We start from the raw sequence: 20,546 nt of genomic DNA on the forward strand, positions 1-20,546 counted from the left end.
ACATTTTTCTAGAGAATTCTTTACAGTTCAAAGTTTGACTGTCCTAGGTGCTATAAAATCCACAAGCTTCCTTAGATTGCCTTGAAATGGGATGCACCTCACATGGATGCAGGATAGCACTAGTATTATGAAGTCAAGCTTAATCCATATACTATAAAGGGTCCCTGGAAAAGGACTGTAAGTTAGTCAACCAAAAGAAAAAAATATATTAAGAGGTATTAACTGTTCCATTCACCTTAGAGCACTGTCATAGGCTGTTAGTTATGTCCATGGTGATTCTTCCCAAATTTAGGCTGATCAAGAGGACAAAAAAATAGATTCAGATTCATACATGGCAATATTTGAACAAATACAAGATATCAACAAGCTACAGGAGTAAAGATTATCACAGACTTTATAGTTCAGCCATCAAATCCCAAACTTAAATTTTTGGGGCACATTCAAATATGCAAAACACACTCAAGTCAACTTTTGGTTTTGTTTGATACCGTTTTCTTTGGTTTCTGAATGATGTATGGCAGACATAGCAGATATATTGACATATGAAGCTCCCCCTCCCCCTGGTATATCTTCAAAGTCAGATCTATTAAACAAGACAACCTTCCTGATTTTTCCCCCACATGCTAGGTCCTGGCATATGGTAGCAGGAAAGCTCCCGAGAGACTGTAAAGCCCTGGCAGTACCTTTGGAACTGTTATATTTGCAAGATGCGAAAAAATCTAGTTTGTGCTGTTTAGTTTTCAGGAAACAAACCTCTAATTCTGCATACACAGGTTTAAGCAGCCAAAGTGGATATAGCAAGACAACTATATTAGACTAATTCTAAATCAACATCCCTTATGAATATGTGTAACAAGATCTGGAAACCAGTCTTTGCGAATCAGTGAATCTTTTATTCAAAGTTTGCTAAATGAAGTGAGCTGTTTAAGAAACAGYCAGGATAGCCAGGAAACGGAGAACTGTTCTGAAGTGATGTTGCCTACACAAACGGGCCTGAAATACATTACTGAAATTGTAAGGCCCCTGCTTGCCTTTTTTTTCTTATTAGTCCACAGTATAGAATCTGGACAACTAGTATCTAGCCCCTCCTCTAGCTACTTTGTATTTTTATGGACATAAAGCTATTTCTAAAACTGTTGTTTACATGAAACGTATAAAGCAGAGAAGTACTACAGAACTCCATTTACACAAACTTGTGATACAGAGCAGGAAATGCGAACTTAAAGGAATATATTTAAGCTAAATTCACTAATGACCATAACTAAACAAAAGAATTGTTTTGAGGTTAGACAACTCTAATTCTGACTTATGTGACTTGTTTATCTAGTAACCTTAAGTATTTCTGAAATCAAAGCTCCTCGTTTCCATTTTTAAGATTCAGGAAAAAGTCCTGCTTAGAAAAGCTGATACAATACCAAAAACCTTTAAGTTCATGCAAAATAAACTGGAATGAGACTTGCAAACTTAAAGGATATAAAATGTCAAGTGTGGGGAAATGAAAAACTGAAACAAAGAATGTGTGATTTCTGCCAAAATCTAGAAAAACAAACGATAAAGAGTAAGGAACTAATATTTGGCCTACTTCTGCCTCCAGTTCCTGTGTGGGAGATTTAACTCAAGAAATACTGCATTTTTGCAAACAAAAACAATATTAAGTAGCAAGATGTTAGTTCAGCTGATTTAATGTAATGCTGTTAGGAATAATTTGTATCATTTCTGCTCCACATTAATCAACTCAGATACTTTTAAGAAATTGTTCAGATGAGTATGTTTCTTCTGTTTCACTTCAAGTATCAACTCCTTTTTCAATATTTACACAGTAATAAAGTAACTTGCATTCATGAGAAATAAAGTTAATCAAGGCCTAAGGTATATGAGAAAGTTTTAATACATCACAATGCACATTTATAAATGACAGCTGATCAGTGCAAAGCACACAGTTGTGTTGCAGTTAATGAAGTGACRATAAGCATCACCGTTCTTGTCTACACTGGGGACTTCATGTCATTTAGAGCATCCTAACATGATATTTACCACCATAAACAACACACTAAAGTATATATTTACATTTTCTTTTGTAYGTATATGCAAGCTCAATACTAAAGCAGAAAGCTTAGTGAGTCTCAAGTACCATGCTAAGCGCCCCTTATTCATATCGCATACCATCTTACTCCTCAAAAAATACTCAAAGACAGCCTGTAAGATACCTAGTAAAAAAACCTCATAAGGTTAATAGCTCTTCGAAATTGGAGATTTTAAGTAATAGTGTGACAAAGACAAAAATCATTATTCTTTATCACAAAGCACAGAATGAAGTTACCACCTATAAACATAACTGAACTTCTGTGCGCTATGTACTACACATTGTGCAATACTTTAGGTCACACATCAACATGTTGTACTTCTTGCAAAATACCACAGTTTCATAGATGTGTTTCATGCCTGCATAAAGCTTTTGCCAAAATGCTTGGCTTTCCTCTAAGTGGCATGGAAATTACACTAATTTGGAAGGAACATCAGTGAACCAATAACGCGGGGAAGGGGGAACAAACAAAACAAAAATACAAACAAGAATACTTTCAAGACCTTGTCTGTTGCCTTATTCATTACCTGCCAATTTGCATTCATTGTAAGAGTCATAATTAACCAAAATAACTTAATGTTCACAGCCATATTTAAATGTCAAATCTGAGCAGATTCACTGCCACATCCTTTAAGGTGTATTTTATAATCAAGGAGAATAACGTCACTTTAAGGACCTAACAGTAAATGAAACCACAGCCATGGCCAGCTGTGGGACAAACAAAACATCAATAAGCTTTTTGAAGAACTTGTAAAAATTAGATTGCTACAATAACAGAAAACATTTGAAACCAGTAGACTAATCTACAGGAAACCATGCTTTGATTAAACAGATACATAAGTATTGATAAATTACTTTAAAATAGACCAAGAAATAGCTAGCCTAAAACATGAACTTGCATAGCAAGTAAGCCTAGCAAAAGGAGCCATATTATTCAAAAGTCCTTATAAAAGAAGCACAGCAAACAAACAGTTGAAGAACACTTTTTAAGAGATTGTTCTTGAAAGTAATTCTAACTAGTAACAAAGATGCATAATATGAGAGGGAAAAAAAAGTGCTCTTTAGTGCTCTTTTATTTAATAGAGTGATATTTATGCCTAACAAGTTCCTAATTGTATTTGATTTATACAATGTGAAATACATATAAGTTATTAATTAAAATAAGCATAACTGTAGTTTAAATGTGGGAAAACAAGAAGATTATATGAATACTCCATTTTTAATTCAGGAACACTTCTTGTTTTTAAACAGGCAAGGGCCTTTCAATTGCAAATCTACTCGCAGAAAAATAGTTTACCTAAGAGCAGTGTGAAGTAGCTCAAAATCAGCATTCCCAGACATAAGCATGCACTGGTTCAGGCTTATCTGAAGGAAACAAGTCACCCATCAGTGACAAATAACTATATGCTTGCAATGGTCATCAATAATATCTTCAGCCAAAAAAGATAGCCTTTTAATGTCCAACTTAAGTAAGGGTGAGCCATATCTAGAGGAATCACTTTTGCTAGAGAGTAAAAATACAATGGAATCTTTGTCACTTGTGAGCCAGAAGGAACTCAGTTTTATATTTCAGCTGAAAACAAAACAAAAACAAAACTGGAGTAGGAATTAGTCACACTGCTTATTTGCTTGGATTTGGTTACTGTCTCTCCGAAGCACTGGTTAGTAGTTAGCAGAAAATGCAGCAACAAAGCCTTTCCCCAGTCCTTAATCAGATCAAAGTAACAAATACTGAACGGGTTTGTTTTATGTTCTCATCTGCCAAAGTCTGTACTAAGAGAATATACAAGAAAGTGATAAATAATGTAAAGCAGGAATATAAAACCCCCATTAAAAGCATATAGCTGAGCTAAAAGACAAACACACTATAACTCACTTCTCTCTTTCTGATGACTATTTTAAACTACATCAGCTTTTAACACCAAACTGCAATCCATACAGGCAAATTCACAACCACAGAGGAATCTGAAATTTTGAAGTCATCCATTACTTCCTCTGGCTTTTATCAAGTCCTCACAAAGAAATCTGTCACAAGCTGAGGTAGGTTTACACTTCTGCAAACTGCTGCACATTGACTTTACCCTCTAATGCTTCTTCCTCTTATGATTTAAGAACTTCACCTGCCACCCTCTCTCAAATTATAAATATGTTCTCCTTAATATATTGAACCCTTCCCCTCTATTTCACCCTTCTTATCCACACACAGTGGCTCAGGACAGATAGCATGAGCCAGAGAACATCACATCAGTATTCTCACAGATTCGTATGAATTAGGCAAAGCCTGGAATAATGCTGAATAATGCTGCCAAATGATCCAAGAGCAAAAACGAAAAACCATGGCTGTGTCACCAGCTGAAAAAGTGAAATTTAAGAATACTTATCTTAGCTAAAATTGCCAACACTACAGATTTTTTYCCCCCCTCTAAGACAGGAAGGGAAGGACAGAACATCGAGGCTTTTTGATCAGAAAACACTAAGGAACTAAAAATTAAACAAGTGATTACAGTCTTTGCTCGTAGCCATCCAAACTAAGGATACACAAAGCACTGCAGCAAAATATAAACTATTACAAAAGATTCCTAACATTCCTCTTCTGCTACAATAATATAGACTTCAAGATGTTCCACAATGAACTATAGCTTCTTGCAATGCAAACAGCTAACAGGAAAAAAAAAAAAGTATTCTTTGTGCAGTTAAAATAGATTAGCTTTAAAACTAAGCAGAAAGGGAAAACTGAGCAGAGAGTCAGGAGTTGCTGCTCTAGTTTCTCCAAACATTTCAGAAAGTTCATGTTTGGTAAGTTTTTAAGCAGAATAAACAGTATCTTAAGGCTGCAGAAGACTGCACTAGAAGACAAAGAAGATTAATTACTCTAAGTTATACTTGTATAACTTTCTTGTAAGTGTATCATACTAAAAACTTCCACTTTTAAGCATGAAATATTCTTTGCATAAAAACTACCTCCTGAAAACTAAAAGCAGCATGCTTTAAGCAGTCTTAAATCACAAAGGCTTTGAGAAAGAGTACGGACAAGTCAAAGCAGAGCGACCTCTAACAGAAGAGCAGGTGCTCAGCTCTCAGGGTTGACAGTATTCCCACTTTCATGGTACAGATGCAATGGACATGAGAAAACACAAGTATTTKCAGTGCATAAAAATCCTCCTCAAAATGCAAGTGTGCAGTTAGAACAAGGAGTGTACAGCTGCCTGGGGCTGACAATGAATATTATTGGGGGTGAGGGGGAAATGTGACAACAACTTTGAATTCAGAGAACAGCAGCATCTTACACCTGCTCCAAAGCAATAGCAAAAATACAGGCCTACATATAAGCATCAAAGTCTCCTACTATTAGCTTTATGTAACTGGGGCCTTCCTGCAGTTACAACTCATTTGCAGGAAGTTTGAGTCTCTGCTAACTGAGAAACTAGGAAAGTGATTTCACATTCAAGTCTACTTTTTCAGTTGAAAAAGAAACTTAAATCCATATACTCACAGAAATGCAAAACTTGTCAACAGTGTTGACTATGCCGTCACACTGAAAAGTTTCGTATCAGTTCTAACCATGCCKATATCTACTCAACCACAGAATGGAGCGGTTCTTCCGGAAAAGAAAATTTTACCTACATTGCAAAAGAAATAGCATCAGGGAGCTAACTCAAGCATTGATCCCTAATCATCCACACTGCATACGTTAGTCAGCTGCCAAGCTCCACTTCACAGCAATTAGCCAGTTCCTTCTACAGTCACAGAATAGGCTTTTTTAAATTATGGGGTAGAAGGGCCTGTGGTCCATCTGGGGTAGTAAGCTGCCATTTACAGCAGAAAGTACTAGATTCTTTAAGCAAGCTTTTTTTTAAAAAAATTATAGATTATGCCTAAAATTATGTCTTCCTCCTAAACAAACTTCTTCGTATCCTCTTCTGTCCTGATTACATCAGTTAAGTGTTACAAAAGACCACAATGAAAGCCTTCTCTATTTTATAATTAGGAATGACTACAATGTTTTAAACTTTAGTTGATGTTAAACTCCTTTTCTAAATGATCTTATATCATACATCATTCCTATTCCTTTGGTTATTAAAAGGATGTAAGAAAGGATAAATAAATTACAAGATAATGTTAAATAATAAAGATTTTGAGGTGTCTCAGGATATAAAATGCTCTGTTCAGAAGTTTACTATTACCATCATGATATTACCACATAAAACTGATCTACCTTTAAAACATGCATATTCTCCTCATTATTTTTAAATAACCTGCAACACAGAGAGATGATTGATAAAACTGCACAACTCCAACATAAAAAGTGAATGCTCAGCTATACTCAAAAGAAGTTAACCATTATCTTATTCCCTAGAACGATCTAGAAGATCACAACATTGATTTTGTTTGTTGCTTTCATCTTTAGAGCAGAATGATACAAACCAGTAACGGCTGACCTACAGTCAACAGCTCTATAGCGTGGTCCTCCAGCTTAATTCTTGAATTTTATTAAGGAAGTCATTATGCACTAAGGCATCTGAATTTGCTTTACTGCTGCCTCACCATTGCTCCCAGTGAAGCAGGTCTGATCAGCTGGAGTAACTGCATGAGCTACATCTTTCTACTCAATACATAACATGAAAAGAAAGCAAGCCTAGATAGACAGGTAGGTAAGTATTTACCAAAGCCTAGATTTTTATACACACACATATATACGTATGTGTTTACAAGTGTTTACCAAAGCTCTATTTCCTCTTAAAGAGGAGATTAGGAGAGGAGGGAAGAAAGCTGGATATTCGTCTGCCCGATGCAGCTTCAGTGGTCTTTGTGCCTCCCTCGGCCTGCTGCAGCTCCCACGCAGTAGCAACGGCACCGCGTCTCTCTACCGGCTGTAAAAGTGAGTGCAGTGCACTCCAACTGATCTCGATTCATTACGCTGCTGGAAGCAGGCATAACGGAACTGGCGAGCAGTTTCTCCTCTTTTCCTCTCATAAAACAATACAAACAGAAAGAAGGAAAAGAATTTGAACAGAAGTACTGATAATAGCTCCTCTCAGGAATATCATGTCTGGCTGTCTCACCACTGGGAAATCTTTCCTTTATGTTTCCAAAGCTACCGGACTTTTATAAGCATCTTAGTCATGTATCCGTTCTCCTCTCTGGCCCCAAGATTTCTCACTTTACTAGCTTTCCTGTCCATCTGCAAAAACTTGGCCTTTGTGCTCTTCTTGCGAGGCTCTGGTCTGGCTAACGCACACGGGCAGCTAGGAAAACCTTTCCTTCAGCTCAGCCGCTCGCTTCTCCGAAGCCTTACCCAGTGCTGCCATCCACCCTCGCACGCTGCTCTTCTCTTTGGAGGAGAGACACTGCTCTGATTTGTAACGTGTAGAAAGACAGTAGACAGGGAAGAGTAAAGGCCAAAAGCATCCGAAGTTGAGCACGCCATAGCAGGAAGCTGACAGCATTTAACCCTTCAACATGTATTAAAAACCTGCCTCAGAAACTCTCTACTGGCTGTTTAAGCCAGAAGGCAGTGCCAAACTCAGCTCTGTAGCAATAACAGAGACCTACCCAATTAAGAAAAAGACCTTATACATGTATATTTGATATTCCATTAAAAAAAAAAAAATCATTCTTCCATTTACATTTTAAACTTTAGCCAGTTCGAGGGGGCCAATTTGAAACATTCTCAATTCAAAACTCCACTATCAATATTCAGTTCTATATATAAATACAGAAAACTTGCTTCCAGCTAGAGAAACACTGCTTAAAATTACTTAACTCAGGGAAGATAATTGATCTGGTATCAAAGTTTGTATCTTTCGGGTGGTAAATCGCTTAAAACTACACTTAACATCTGACAGGATACTCTTCTCTCAGTACTCCCAAACATTTACAAGACAACAGAATATAAAGTTTGGTAAATGTTTAAGTATAAACAGAACTTTACAATAAATGGACCATACTTTTTTCATGGCTTAAACAATTCCTCATGTTTCAAACAGTAAAATGACTTTTTCTGTCAAATCTCTGAATAATCTAAAGATGTCACCAAAGGCCATTTAAAATAAAAACCTGATTGTTGCTAAGCAACCCAGAAAATAGCCTTATATGTGCAGTTGTTTAGTGCATTAAAAAGTTTCACACTTATTGAGAATCCATGTATTCTGGATTCTAATGACAATAATGTCTTCCAAACAAAGGGAGAAAAGAAAATTCTGCAAGATATGTTCATATTTCAAAAAAGAACTGCTTATACAGTACTAAAGATCTGATCCAATTTATTCACTGTTTCTGCACACGGAATTGATTAAAAAACCAATTCTCTCTTATCCCCTATTTTATGCACGCTCCAGAAGTAAATTTTCTAAAGAAAAATGGCACTTACTTGTTTTAATAAAAAAAAAGCACTGAGATTCTTTTCCACTATATAAGACAGTATTTTTAAAGTGTATTCCATAGCCAGGCTCTTTAAACGCAGTGCTATTTTAACAGCTCTAACTGCATATAAACAAAAGCCACTCAATGCAATTTAATATTTCACCATTCTATAGCACTCCTCATCCATGGATGCACTATACATTGAGGGGGAAATCACTTACATTACCCCCYCCCCCCCCCCCCCCCCMAAAAAAAATCACCACAGCTGTCAGTAGCTCAGGGTAGCAGAATGGAGGATGAAGCTACTTACATGTACAAATACACAGATTTGGTTTTAAACAAAGATTTTCATTAAGCGATTAACTTTTCACTCATCACGGTTTTTGTAGTACAGTGTAACATTCTGTACAAGAACTACCTTATAACGAAGCTTGTGGTTGAATTATATTGCAAACAGTTCACAGAATCTCAGTTTATATTCCCTCAAGCAATTCAATTATCTTACCATAACGGTCAGGGGGTATATCTTCAAAATACATCTCAACCTGCTAAAGCTTTGCATAACATAAAAATGCTTCAATGCACCGCTTAATTGACCTAATATTTATTTTGGAATTAAGGGTTTCATTTTTAACATTTCTCAGGATGCTTAGTCTTAAGTTACCAGTCTCATATATTTAACTGCCATAAATTTATTGCAGGCACACTCTAAACAGAACGGAGCCAATAAAAATAGATATAATCAAAGCCCTCCATTCACACAAAGTTATTGGCAACGGGGAAAAGGCAAATTTAAAGGTTAGTTTAAACTACTAATCCAGAATGGCCGTACAGATTCCAAAAAAACAGACTTTGCTTATAATGGATAAGAGTATCATCACCTGTTAGAATAGAGCAAAATAAAGTTTCTTTTATAACCAAAAAGGAAAGGTAGTAAAAATACATTTAAAACTTTTGAATATCTGATAACCTCACCATGAAACTTTAGAATACTGATACACTTAAGTCTTAAAACTTTATACAGAAAAATACTAAGAGTACAAATAGATGGAAGAACAGGGGTTTTTTGTGTGCATATGTATATATTACATCAAAAAAAATTTCTTTCAGTCCCTTCAAAATGAATTACATGTATACATGTGATTTTTTTTTAAACTACAATAAATCACTAGTATTATTTATCCTTCTAAGTCCAATTATCAAATAACACTGTTTCTTTCAGGAGAGATGTACTGCTGATTTCCAGAGCTGCTCTGTTATGAACCATTTAGCTGAACTGCATTATAAAAATGTTTCAAGTTTCCCTCACAAGGAAATATAGGATAATACCTTTCCAAGAATGAAGTTTAACCAGATAAGGCCTGTGATCTGATCTGTTCCTCAAGTAACAAGTGGCATATTGGTTTTGTTTGCTTGTCATCTCATTGCTAATAAGGGCAACTGATCTAGTTTTTACAGATCCTTCCTACCAAAGGAGTCAGAAATGGTAACATTGGTTTGTTGTTGTTGTTGTTTTTTTTAACCTTATCCAAATTACATACTTATTTCACCTGAATGATCTGAAATAAGAACTTTAATTTTTCCTCATTTGGTATTTTTTATTGCATTTATTTTTAACATATTCACCTCCAAAAGCTGCATTATATTCCAGCATCTAGAACAGAAACATGCTGTAGCATTCTAACTGTTATAAATAGAATTAACTTATCCTTGCAAGCAAAAAGTTTTAGAGTATGACTGAAAGACCTTCTATAATGGTTATCCCATAGTTTCTTAAATAAAACATTAAGGGAGGAGGGGAGGGGGAACAGAAAAGCCTATTTGCAGCAGTGGAGAAAAAAAGCACTCATAAAAGCAATAGTACTAAGAAGAAATTCTTCAATATCTGTATACTGCAGGACTCAAAACAATGTTATAAACACAATGATTACTGCCTGTTTTTCCTCGAAACAATTCTTACAGACCTTATTCATATCACATCCTTTTAGTGGAAAATTGAAGTGAGACTCTACGAGGCCTCTCAGGCCTGGCCTGTAAAGAAGTTTAGCAAATGGAAAATGGAAGGCTTATGCTTCACTTGCATCTACACATGTTCCCAACAGGCAAAAAGCCAAATAAGAGGAATGGAGAGTCACTGTTTTCTCAAATTAACATTTGAGAGAAAACTTTCCCATACAGATTTATCAAGTTTTCTACATAATAAGTATTTTTCACAAGGTTTGTAGCAACACATACACAATAGGTAATTATCCAACTTACACGGGAACATGGCATTCAAGGCCACTTTGTAGTTGGCACTTCCCTGACTGACTTTCTACCTCTGAGAGCAGGCTCAACAGTCAAAATAGACTGTGGAAGGGAAAGCAATTTCATCAAAGTCTCAAGGCAGATCAGTGGAGGATACAGCTCCCAGCCCAGTAATATTTCTATTAGGCTGCATTTGCACCTCTAGATGTGGAGTAACAGCTAAAACACATAACTACATATGCAGGTATCATTTATCACATGGTAATTAAGTCCTCAAAATAATCTTCAACTGATCAGATTCTGCTATGCGCCCTGGCAAGCGACCTCCTCAAGTGACTGCAATGTGCTCCAAAATCCCTTAGCTCCTAATAAAATGGGTCCAAAAAAAGGAAMCCCCCCCCCCACAGATCTGTAAAGGGATCTGGGGAATAAAAACCTGGATAACATAACAAAAATTAACAACTAAAGAAGTAGCCTTATTCTGCAGCAGTTCTAAAACTATTGATCTCAAGKCATCAAACTCAAAGGAGCAACTGCTGGCAGCTGGCCTTTTTGGAGACTGTCAGAATGACTGGAAATCCCATACCTTTAAGTACAAAGTGTAGTATTACCTTTCTCATCACAAGTGATATATTTATGAAAAAAGCAAAACAAAACCACAAAACACCACACTTCACCCCTGAAGAAACGAACCCATAGGAACTAACCAGTTCTCTCGTTTGTTCTCACTCACACATGATGCATCTAGGAAGAGACTTTCAAAAATGGTACGCTGAGCAACAAGCTTCTGTGGTTTATACAGWGGATTCCAAGTGATACAGATAATGCAACTTTGCCCTAATCTTAGCTGCATTAAGAAGTCTTTTTTTCCTAAGCTGCTAATGTGACATCAGTAAGAACTTAAGGCTCACTGGGAGGACACAGTATGAACCACAGCACGAAATCCATAAGCTACAGCACTTTAAACAGTGAGACCATTCCAACATGCAATCAACTCCCACGGCTTGGCCAGTGAACCTCTAATTAGTTTATCCCATTTGTGTAAGTGAACTCCGATGCCTCAATCTACGTTTAGGCAATTACAAAACACAAAGCTACCCTGAGTCAATCAAAGCCCTGTTGTAGGCTTGCTCTACGAGTCACTTTAAGGGAGCAGAGCCACAGTGCCCAATGCATTCCCACAGCCTGGTGGTGACCCAACGTGGCCACCTGGGCTGCCGGCCTCCCAACCTCCTTCCCAGGGGCCCCCTCCTCTTGTGTCCGGCCGCAGTCTTGTGAGGGACTCTGCGGCCCGTGGTATATCACCTATGCGCTCCTTGCACGGGACAGGGAACGACTCGACAGTGCCCACAGGGGACAGCCAATGGCTCCTGCAGCAGCCACCGCCTGCTGCCACAGCAGTGGAGGTCCAGTCCTTCAACAATACAGGTTTACACTACATATTTATATATCATCTTGTGCACGCACAGCATGTCTAGCCACACAGCAGGAGAGAGGTCACAAGACGTCATCAGACAGTACCAAACAAGGAACTACGTCATTCAGGTCTGTGCAAGCTAACGAATTTGCTGGGGATTTTCAGTTGTTCTCAGCATTGCTCATTTAAAGCTCTGGCCACACCAATATCTAAGGCGGACTACCTAAATATTTCCTTAAATGTTTATATATTGACAACAAATAAGGAAATAAGACAGGAGACAGCCTCAGCACCAGAGATGATATAAGCAGCAAAAATAAAAAAGGAATATAAGGAAGAAGAGGCCAGCCATCCCAAAATTTTGATCTTGGCTGCTCATCATGAAATGACATTTCCCAAGCAGGGGCCAACRAGGCCAGCAGGCAGCAACTGATCTGCCAAACTGTCACACATCAACAAAACAAATTTTTGTAACACTATAAAATGGCAAACATTGACTTGCAAGAATCACTGATGATTAGTCTAAATTTAGGAACCACTGTCACAAGTTGTAAAATGTAAGTGTCTGAAGAACAGCAGTAAGCACATTAAACAAATAGAAGAAGAATAAAAATACAAAAATATTCAGTGATTTTCTAACTGTTCAAGAAAACTGCAGCTTAAAAATGCAAAGGCAACTTAAATAAGGGGTGGTTAAACTCCTCCATGAAGACCAGAGCCTGCAAATATGAGGCTTCTTCCAATTGTCTGAAGATGACCACATCTACTTCTTCCTCATCAGGCAATCTGTAGCAGACACCCACAATATCACCCACATTGCAGATAATCTGAATAAACTGCCTGCTAATCCTGACCCATAGGCTCTCAAGTGGCTTTGCCATGCATTCCCACTGCTCYTTCACTTAAGGGGCAACTCCTCTTCCTCGCCTTTCTGGCCTGTCCTTCCTAAAGGGTCCGTATCCATCGATTGTAGCACTCCAGTCGTGGGAGCTAGTCCACCACATCTCCATGATCCCAATGAGATCACTGCCCTGCAACTGCATGCAGACCTCTCATTCCTCCTACTTGTTTAGTGCACAGGCACTTCAGAGAAGCAACCGTTCACCCAGAAAAGGTATGAGAGCTTCCCCCATAATGCTGTCCTGTAGGCACTTCCTTATTTGTGCACCTTCTTTATTTGTATGCCCTGGTTTCTGTTACACTAGAACTATACAGCCAGGATAATGGCCAGGAAAGACCAATATTGCTACATGCCCACCAACCGCTATTCACAGAACCAGATTTCCAGCATAAAAATCAAACCTAGCTATGCTGCTATGCAAATGATTTACCCATTCCAGACATTATCTCTCTATTCTCTACATGACTGAATCCCCCTAATGGTAACACCCACCTCTTCTTGCATACACATCAAGAGCGTTTTCCTAGTATCCAGGAACTACACTATTATGTAGAAATTTGACAGAACCTGTTGAATACCCTGATTCTTCAGACTCCTATTAGCTAGAGATAACAGCATGAAGGTTATGACTCTCTGGGTTTTCTATGAGGATTACAGTTATTTCAATAGATCTACATACACAGTGAACYGGCAAAGGGGTCTTATCTCACATTAATAGAGAGAGTCGCTCCTTGCATATTTTGCTTTGTTTGGTTCAAATCTGTGATAAGRCAGAGGCTCCTTTTATATTACAAATACACTTATTACCTTTAAAATTGAAAAAGCTATTTCTGTTATTTCCACCTTTCAAGACCATATTCTCTCACAACATCAACGAACCTTTAAGAGGAAACAATTTTTTTTATTTATATTTCTATTCCAGTAAACAGGAGATCACTGTAGAAATCTTATGCTTTACGTAAATCAGCTATAAAAGTCACTGAAACATGAAGAGTTACATTACCCCACATAATACAGTCATACTGATCTTAACTCAATAAACTGAAAGTTTGAACATAAACAAGAGAACAGATACTGACTTTTGGAAACATTTTGTTAGTTTTAAGAAATGCTTCAGTTGCTTAATTCAAAATCATTCCAAAACCTACCACTGATTGACTAGTAAAGTTTCAGAGAAGGAATTCTTAAATCAAATACACTGTCCTTGAACCAGAGTAAGTACACAGAATTAATAAGCTATCGGATGTCCGACTCGAATGTATTCAGTACTATGCGTTATGTTCAAAGGACATGAAAATTACTCAAAGCCTTCTCAATAAAGGACATTATTGTAAAAAAACAAAAGCAAAACTTATATTAGTTCTTCAAGACAAAGCTCTGAAATTGAAGAAAACGAGCATGTTTCATTGTTAGACAGGCATAAAGCCAAGAGCCTGAAATAAGTACTCAAAATAGGACATATTTTCCAATGGAGGTAAAGATTACAATATAACCAACAGGAATGTGCAAGCCAGCAATACTTAACTTAGCAGTTCATGCCAAACCATGATAGTCCGTTGTACTACTTAAAAAATACTGAAACTTGAGAAAGTGGTATTATTACAATTGTTAACAATGGAATGCAAGAACATTTTTGAACTACAAGTCACACAAATTCATTTCATATATTTATTTTTGTAGAAATAGGCTATTCAGCACTTTGGGGATTTGAAAGCTTGACAAAGAACTAGAACTTCTTTTCTGCTACATGCAAGTTAAACACCAAATGTAAATGCTATTAAAAAGGTTCCAGTTATCCCACAACTATGTCCTTGTCCAGGTTACACTGATACATTGCCAATAAAAAAGAACAGAAATGTCACAATTTAGTAGAAAAAACATTTTCTTCCTTTCAGAAAAGAAACTGTGTTTAGAGCGTATCAAAATAAGAGTTTGAGGAGTTATTTTAATAAGAAGCTGGTCAAAGAAAAGACGTAGTTCACACCTCTTACAGCTCCAACAGTGACATGGAGGATTTTAAACAGAAGGATAAATCAATGGCCTTAACTATCTGTAAATTCAGTTACAAGCAAGGTACACTATTCATTCAAACAATCATACTATAGCTTTTACATTTATTGTACAGACCTCTGTGGCCATCACAACAAAAAATCTGGAAGGAAAGCAGTAATTCCTGCTTAGCAGCTTAAATAAATTTTGCATTTTGATGATTAATATACATCTTGCCATCTCCACATAGAAACCAGAGTCAGGATGTTTCTATTTAAGATTGCCTATTAAGCAGCTAACTTTATCTAAATCTATTAATTCACATCTTCAGTGACTTGCCTCTAATAAAACTACTGTTTATAAGAAAGTCACAGCATAGGCGCAGCCTTCCTAGAGCATCCCCAACCTCTTTGATATGCTCAGTTTCTTAAAGCATTTTTTTCCCCCTGCTATACATTTGCTTGTCACACTTAGAAGCCTTTTTCCCTACCTAATTGCAGAAAGTTTCATCTAACAGATCTGCAATTGGTTATCATCCAGGCATCAGAGCTAGGCATTACATAAATACCGTCTTTGCATTGAGAAATGGGCTCAAGGTGAACTTTGGGCAAAGGAATCTTCAACAATTCACTTTCAATAAATAGCTTTACAGTAAATATGTAATTTTTACTAAGATGAAGTGTTACAAAAGAGAAAAAGATATTTAAGTATTTATCTGACTTCTCTCCAGAACAGCTAGGACTTGATTTGGCAAAAAAGTATGATGGTTGAGCATTTTTTCTTGGACTTTTCAAACTCCCCACCACAGGGCAAAGAGCTCCAAAAACAAGGGAGTAAAATAGGGAGTACTCACTGAAGTCTAAGAGCGGATGGAAGGAGAGCTATACAAATGTACTGAAATGAGCTACTTGTACTGACAGTTTGTATTAATTTTGAATTTTAGTRCTCTTAATCCTTGCTGCCTGAACAATAAGTGATCCTTTATTATTCTTAGAAATTAAGTCTATATTCAGTCACATTATCTGCATTAAGATGTGACATGATTCCTATAAATTTTGATTTACTTCAGTTAATGTGAGAAGGAACAAATCACAGTCAGTACTAAATCAGCACAGGACACTGCTGTTTTCCAAGACTCGCATTTTGTATCAACACAACCTTCTTCCGAGTATGATCTCAACAAAGACTGTTTGTGGAGCTGATTACTCTTCAAATTTTCCTAAGTTCATTGTTCAGTGCTTTTCTTCTTGTGTTTATCAACAAGCAAGAAAATTGGTGAATTAACTCACAAAAACCAAGATGACCCAAGAACAAGACATAGTAAAAAGTCACCAGATCCCAAAGCTAAAAGGTTACCCAAGACAGTCCCCATATGAGAAGATAATGTGGTTTAAAAAAGAAAGAAAGGAAGGAAGGAAAAAAAAAATACTGGCATAACACTCTGTAGCAAACTGAAGAGATTAAGACACACCATGCAAAAGAAATTTTTTTTTTTTTAAGCTGTATGGCAAACCTGTCTAAGTTTATTGATGGCTGCAGCATTAATTTTTAGATTATACCTTTTGGATAGCTTTTGTAAGTTYAATGTTTTTCATTTTTGTAATAATACTCAGCTGCTATATTAACAGACACTCAAATAATCACTAAGTAAATCATTCCCTACTATTAAATCAACCGAGTGTTCACTACAACTTAGAGCACAGCAGCTATAATTAATATGGGTACTATGAAATATTGTCTTTAATGATATGTCACTACTAAGAACAACAGCCAAACCATTTTATTCCTATTTGTTTCCTGAAAAAAACAATTTCTCTATTCTAAGGAGATCTCTTCACCAATAAACTCTAATAAAGACATCCAGCACCAGAAATTGCATACCTCGCTATAAACACTGAGATTTGTTTACTGAACATTACTGCAGTCATCTATGATCAAGCAATAACATGATAATACAAAATAGTTTGACACTACACAAAAATTTACTTTTCAGTTTAAAGCTTTCACTAGAACATCTGCATTTTCTGGAATTTTAAACAGAGGAAGTAAAGCTCTTTGACAAGCTCCCTCCATCTTTCATTTAATAGACTTATCTTGAGGCTAGTCAGAATCAAACACCAAGAATAAAAATATCAAAATAATTATTTCAATGTGATAAAAAAGAATGATAGGTTTGAGGGTGCTGCTTGTTCAATATGCTCTGATACCTCAGTACAGATCTGGCTTCTGCTTCAGCAGCTATTGGAAATAAACTAGCCACATCGATCGTTTTTGAAAAGAGAGCACCGTAATTTCTTGCTACAGCACTTACAGAAAATTTGTGAATTTTGTTTCTTAAATTAAGGTACCCAAGTCCCTACTCCACCCATAAACCCATGCAAATAGCCTGCTGTGACCAGATGAGTCTTGCCGAAATCAGCACTGTCCCTCAAGAAAGGATCCACAAAACATCAACTGCAGAAAAGATGAAAAATAATTATGGCAGAAGTGTATACACGATTCAAAGCAATCACAAAATATGATATGTAACAGAAGCATAAAACCTAACTCTAAGCTTCTTCAACTTCTGACTGCTTCTTACATTTCATCATCAGTAAAGCAAACAACAGATGTTGACTAACAGAAAAATAAGGGTTCTGCAAGCAAGAATGAGAACATTTCTTGAAAAGGTTTCTTCAACAGATGCTGTTTAAAACTTGGCTTTAAAGACAACTGAATTAAAGATATTGTATTCTCACTTTCCCATAAGAAAGTTACGGTGAACACTTGAAACGAAGAGGCTGGGAGTTTTTACATCATTTAAAAAAAATAAGTTTTACAAGCATAAACACATTCTCCAGGAGATGGTAAAAGCAGCAAAAGAACCACCTTTAAGCATCTAATATGATTACAAAGCTGTATCTACTCCAGCTCAGATTAAAAAAAAAAGGCAAAATGTTGCCTGCTTATTTCTGGAAATTAGAGACCTGATCATCACCACTTAGAATAAAGAGGCACTTCCCTACCCCAATGGTATTTCCACCTGTTCCAAGACCTTCCCAGGGGAGGATGTGGAACCACCAACATCAGGGAACACGGCCTACAACTTGTCTAGTGTAAGTAAGAGCAACTTTCTGAAGATGGTACAGCGCTTCTTCCCCACTATCCCTTTCCTATTAGGAGCTAGTTAAAGCTTATACTTCCAAAAATTGGCCATCAAGGGGGAGGAGGGAAGGAGGGAAGAGGTTAAGAAAAGAGCCTTGTCTTGTAATCAGCAACATAACTGACTCTGAGTTTTGGGGTACTATTTACAGGTCTCACTTTGAGATACTGTATGTGACCCCTTGGGCAACTTACTCTGTGCTTTTGTATTCTCCTATTAAAAAAWAAAAAAWAARATAAAAGTAAAAGTTATCACAAAGGAAAGTCAAGAGGTATAATAAAAATTTGTCTGAGTACTGAGAGGAAAGTGAATGAAGTGTTAGTATTTATTTAACAAACAGTTCAGAGTTTTCTGACAGAAAGGACTACTATGTTTGTCTCTTATGTTTCCTAATTAATCTGTTTTTTTTAATTACTAACAACCAGAAAGTTTAAGTTTTTCACATAAAATCACTTATTACTGAGTTCAGCATGTGCTGTTCTTCACAAAAAGGATAATGAATACAAAAACCATCTAAAGCATGTGTGTTCTGGAACAGGTATAAAACAATCTATCACCAAAAATTCACGCAGCATTCTGCTCGCACTTGCTTAGTGTACTCTGTATCAAACATTAACTTCTTAGTATACTCTTATACAGATATACAAAGAAAAACCTCTTCTGAAAACAGACRAGCAAACAGGAAGTCACACATTTTGATGGAGACTACTTCTGGATGACACCAGCCAGCTATACATTATTTGGATTCTGCTTACAAGCTTTGTTTACCACCCTCCCATGCTTACTACCTCAAGCAGTAGGATGGCCTGTGGGATGAGATAATGGAAATTTATTTCACTGGTAGAGAAAAAAATTCTGTTTTCTTACAGCTCTTCGTAACTTTTGACCTTTTTCACTACCATTTCATACACACAAATACTTCATCTTTTCAACATCCATCTGCGCTTTAATTTTGAGACACTTTGATGAGTGCATCTTTATAATTAGTTGTTTCTTCTTATAATATTTCTGAATTCCTTATTCTTTACTGCATTACATAATGGGATTCTTCTGCTAGTACTAAAGTATTAACCGATTAAAGATTAACCCACCCCCAGGAGAAAGAATCTCATTTAAAAAAATTCCAATGGTTGTAGTCATCCAGTCACACCGCAGATTTTCAGTGGGGACCCAGCTCGCCCGCTTCTTCCCCCTGGGAGCTCCCGCACCCTTCCCACCTGCGGAAGGGGCAGGCATTCTGGTGAAGGAGAGCCAGTTTTCAACTAAGGGAATTAAACGACTTCCACGTGACGCGCCAGACGAACAGCAGCAAAATATGTCAGTTTGTTTCGAGGATTTGCACGAAAACACGAATTATCGCGTTTAACTGACTCTAAGGAGCTAAGGCGCAGGCTCAAGCGCAGCGAGGTCACTCTTCAAACACGCCACAGCCCTCCTCGGCGGGGCCGACGGCGTCCTGCCGTCGCCGGGGTTTGGCAATGCCCCATCGCCGTTTGCACGGGCCCTCTAAAGAGCCGGGGACGGCCGGGACGGAGCAGCCCGCGGAGAAGCCGCCTCGGCCGGCGCCCGTCCGCGCGCCGCTCCTGGAGGACACAAGCGGCGGCTGCGGCTCCTGCACCGTTTTGTCCAAAACGCTGCCTACGTAACTCCCATGGAGGGTTAGATAATTCAAAACACGCCGGGACAAAACATGTAGTCTCGAGGAAAAAAAAAAAAAAAAAAAAAAAGGAAGAAAGAAAGAAAGAAGAGGAGAGAGAACAGCAGAAGGGGGGAGGCCAAGGCAGGACAGCCGCTGGCGGAGACCCTGCCAGCTGCCCGCTGTACCCAGCATCGCCCCCTCCTCGCCCCTTGTCCCGGCTGCTCCCTGCGAAGTTTCGAAACACCTAAACGCGGAGGTTTCAGCGACCCCGATCAGCTCTCCCGAAGCTCGGGGGAGGCACGGAGGAGGAAGAGCCCCGGGAAGCCCCCGCTCCCGCAGGGAAGGAGGCAGGGAGCCCCCCGCCCCCCCCCCCGGGCTGCGTCCCGCCATGTCGGAGCCCCCCGGGCGGCACGACATCCCGCTCCCGGCGCCGCCGCCCGCCCTCACCTTGGAGCATGGCCTCCAGTTTCTTCCTGTCCACCCGGAATCGCTCCTCGCCCCACTCGGGGCTGTGCGGGGCCCGCGGCGGGCCGGCCGAGTCCTCCTCGGAGCCGGGCACSGGCGAGTCGGTGCTGCGCTCGCTGTTGGAGCCCGGGTCGGAGAGCGGCGGCTGCTGCAGGTACCCGCTCAGCGGGTCGCGCGGCGCCGCCATGGCGCTGCCCGGCGGCCGCCGCCGCCGCTCCGCGCCCCACTCGGCCGCCTCCCCGCGGGACGCTATCTGCCCCCACAGCCGCCCGCCCGGCTCATCCCAGCCGCCGCCGCCGC

At 38.5% G+C, this 20,546-nt stretch overlaps 1 protein-coding gene across 1 annotated transcript in view; it reads right to left on the reverse strand.

The window, feature by feature from the left end:
* Positions 1–20,433, reverse strand: part of BICC1 (BicC family RNA binding protein 1) — a 115,394-nt gene extending 94,961 nt beyond the window's left edge. Inside the window, exon 1 of the mRNA XM_026069993.1 lies at positions 20,229–20,433. Within this exon, the coding sequence (XP_025925778.1) occupies positions 20,229–20,433 (205 nt within the window). The remainder of the gene's footprint in view (positions 1–20,228) is intronic.
* Positions 20,434–20,546: the final 113 nt, after the last annotated feature.

The sequence above is a fragment of the Apteryx rowi genome, unplaced genomic scaffold (assembly GCF_003343035.1).
Source record: "Apteryx rowi isolate R43461 unplaced genomic scaffold, aptRow1 scaffold_30, whole genome shotgun sequence".
In the NCBI taxonomy this organism is placed as follows: domain Eukaryota; kingdom Metazoa; phylum Chordata; class Aves; order Apterygiformes; family Apterygidae; genus Apteryx; species Apteryx rowi.